Source organism: Echinops telfairi, unplaced genomic scaffold (genome assembly GCF_000313985.2).
Source record: "Echinops telfairi isolate 266 unplaced genomic scaffold, ASM31398v2 ScPeMD7_7424;HRSCAF=8462, whole genome shotgun sequence".
NCBI classification, from domain to species: Eukaryota; Metazoa; Chordata; class Mammalia; order Afrosoricida; family Tenrecidae; genus Echinops; species Echinops telfairi.
Window position 1 is genome coordinate 93,652,831 of NW_022111324.1, and position 2,490 is coordinate 93,655,320.

General features: G+C 37.6%; 1 protein-coding gene across 1 annotated transcript in view; it reads left to right on the plus strand.

Moving 5' to 3' along the window:
* Positions 1–1,631: 1,631 nt before the first annotated feature.
* Positions 1,632–2,490, plus strand: part of PAK1IP1 (PAK1 interacting protein 1) — a 21,236-nt gene continuing 20,377 nt past the window's right edge. Inside the window, exon 1 of the mRNA XM_004712216.2 lies at positions 1,632–1,637. Within this exon, the coding sequence (XP_004712273.1) occupies positions 1,632–1,637 (6 nt within the window). The remainder of the gene's footprint in view (positions 1,638–2,490) is intronic.

Genomic DNA, 2,490 nt, shown 5'->3' on the forward strand with positions numbered 1-2,490 from the left:
TTCAAAAAAGCTGAAATGTTGATTGATGACAAACCTCATTCTGGATGTCCATCAATTTCCCGAACTGATGAAAATGTCAACTCGTAGTACTTTTGGAGTTTGTTCCACCAGGTCAGACTGTTAATCAAGCTTTTGATTTAGAGATTCTGAAAAGATTGTATAACAGTGTGCGACAAAAAAGGTCTGATTCATAACAGAAGGGGGACTGGTTTTGCCCTGACAATGCATCTGCTCACACAGCCATCTCAGTGTACCAGTTTTGGGCAAAAACCAGCATGCCTATCTTGCTCCATGCACCTTACTCACCTGACCTCACTCCCTGTAACTTCTTTTTGTTTCTGCAAATGCAGAAGGTCATGAAAGGATAGTGATTTTTAGATGTAGAAGAGGTGATGAAAAAAACAAGGGAGGAGCTGTCAGTCATCCAAACAAATGAGTTTGAAAAATGTTTCCGAGAATGGAATGGCAGATTTGACAAATGTATTAAATGTAATAGAGAATACTTTGAATATGATAAAGTTGTTTTGTAAAAAAAATTATATACATAGCTTTGAAAAAAAGTATTTTTTCCTGTTTTTTTGCCGGGGCGGGGGGTTCCTTCTCATATTTACTGATTGTATTTTTTCAAATAGTTCAGATTTCCTTGAGGGAAGGAAACAGAATACAGATATATCTGACAGATATATAAAGCACATTTTAAAAAACTTTTACTGTAAATTTGGTGGTTTACAGAGCAAATCAAATGATTCATATAGTTTCATCTTATTTATTGCAACCCCTTCAATGTAATCACCCATCCTACCTTCTCCCTGCTATCTGTCCCCATTCTTCTTCCTTTCCTAACCCTACTGAGCTTTGTCCTTGGGTAAATACTGCCCTTTTGATCATAAATGGTCAATTATTCCAAGGTGTTCACACATCAATAGTATTATTAGTTTCCTTATCAACCTATTGTTTAGCTGAAAACTAAGCCACAGGGGAAAGATCAGTCCAGACCCAAAGAATGACCAAGGACCATAGTCTCAAGGGTTCCACCAGTCCCTATTAAACCAGCAAGCCTAGTCTCCTTCATGATTTTTAGTTTTGTTCCACATACTTCTCCCACTCTATCCAGATTTTCTAATGTGATCCTTTTCAGAGTAATTGGTGGTAGTAGCTGGGCACCATCTAGCAATTCTTATTTTAGGGCTGTGGAGAGAAATGTTTACATGGTCCATTAGGCCACTGGACTAATTGTCTCCAAAGGTCTTTAATTTTCATCTTTTTCTAGAAATGGAAAGACCAATAGTTGTACCTTTAATAGTCATTCATATGATTTAAAACCCCAGTCACTACTCACCAAAGTAGGATGGAGAATGTATGTTCTGCCAGTTGACCTTGGTGGTCCCAAGACTATGGCCCCGACCTCCAAGCCTAGTGACTCGGTCCTACAAGGTACCTATAATTTTTCATCATTTTGAACCCTGTATACTTCATCGCAGCCACTGATAGAATTGCACCAAAGGCAAATACTCATGTACAAACATCCTATCAAACCTGTGTGTGTACTCCCACTTTCCCTCTCCTACCCACTCAAGCATGTGTCTATCCACGCATCTACTGTAGGTCACTGTCACTGCAGGGTTGTATACATGGCGGTATTTACCTCTGTTGCCTTTAACTTTGTACTCCTTTCCGTGTCCTTCCTCACTTTCCCCAAGTTCTTGAAATCGACTTCACTGAAGAATTTCCCATAACATTTCTTACAAAGATGGTTTGGCTTTGTAAAAATTCCTTGGGCTCTGTTTATCTGGATATGTTTTAATTTCACCATGTGCAGGACAATTTTGCTAGATATATCATTCTTGGTTGGGAATTCTTTTATTTCTGCTGAGAAATCAGAACTTAAATCTTACTGGTTCTCTTTTATAGGTAATTTGCGGTTTTTTCTCCAACCTCTTCTTAGGGGTCATTCCTTGTCTTGGGTTTTAAGTAGTATGATGTCTTAGTGATTTTGATGGAGTATGATGTCTTAGTGATTTTCTTTTGGCGTCTACCTGGTTTGGGGTTCATTCTGCTTCTCAAATACACATCATATTTTCTGTAATGGTAAAGAACTTTTCTTCTGATGACTGAAATTTTTCTGTTTTTTGTTTTCTCTTCCTGTTCTGGAATATAATCACGTGTAAATTATTCTCCTCACTTGTATCCCACATAATTCTTAGGCTTTCTTCAATTTTTTTTCGTTCTTTTGTCTGGTTGTTTCTCTAGCAGATTTTTCTTCATAGGGACAAAAACAAGAACAAACAACAGGAAAAGAAAAATAAGATAAAGGAAAAACTAATAATAGAAAACAGACAGACAACAAACAGCAAAATTAGTTTAATAATTGAAAAGAAAAATAAAGAAAGGTAATAAAGTACACCCTCTGCCAACGAAGGAGTTCACGGTGTGTAAAGGAGGTGTGCATCCCCATCCTAGGTGGAATTCTTACCATGCTGCTTGGGGTCA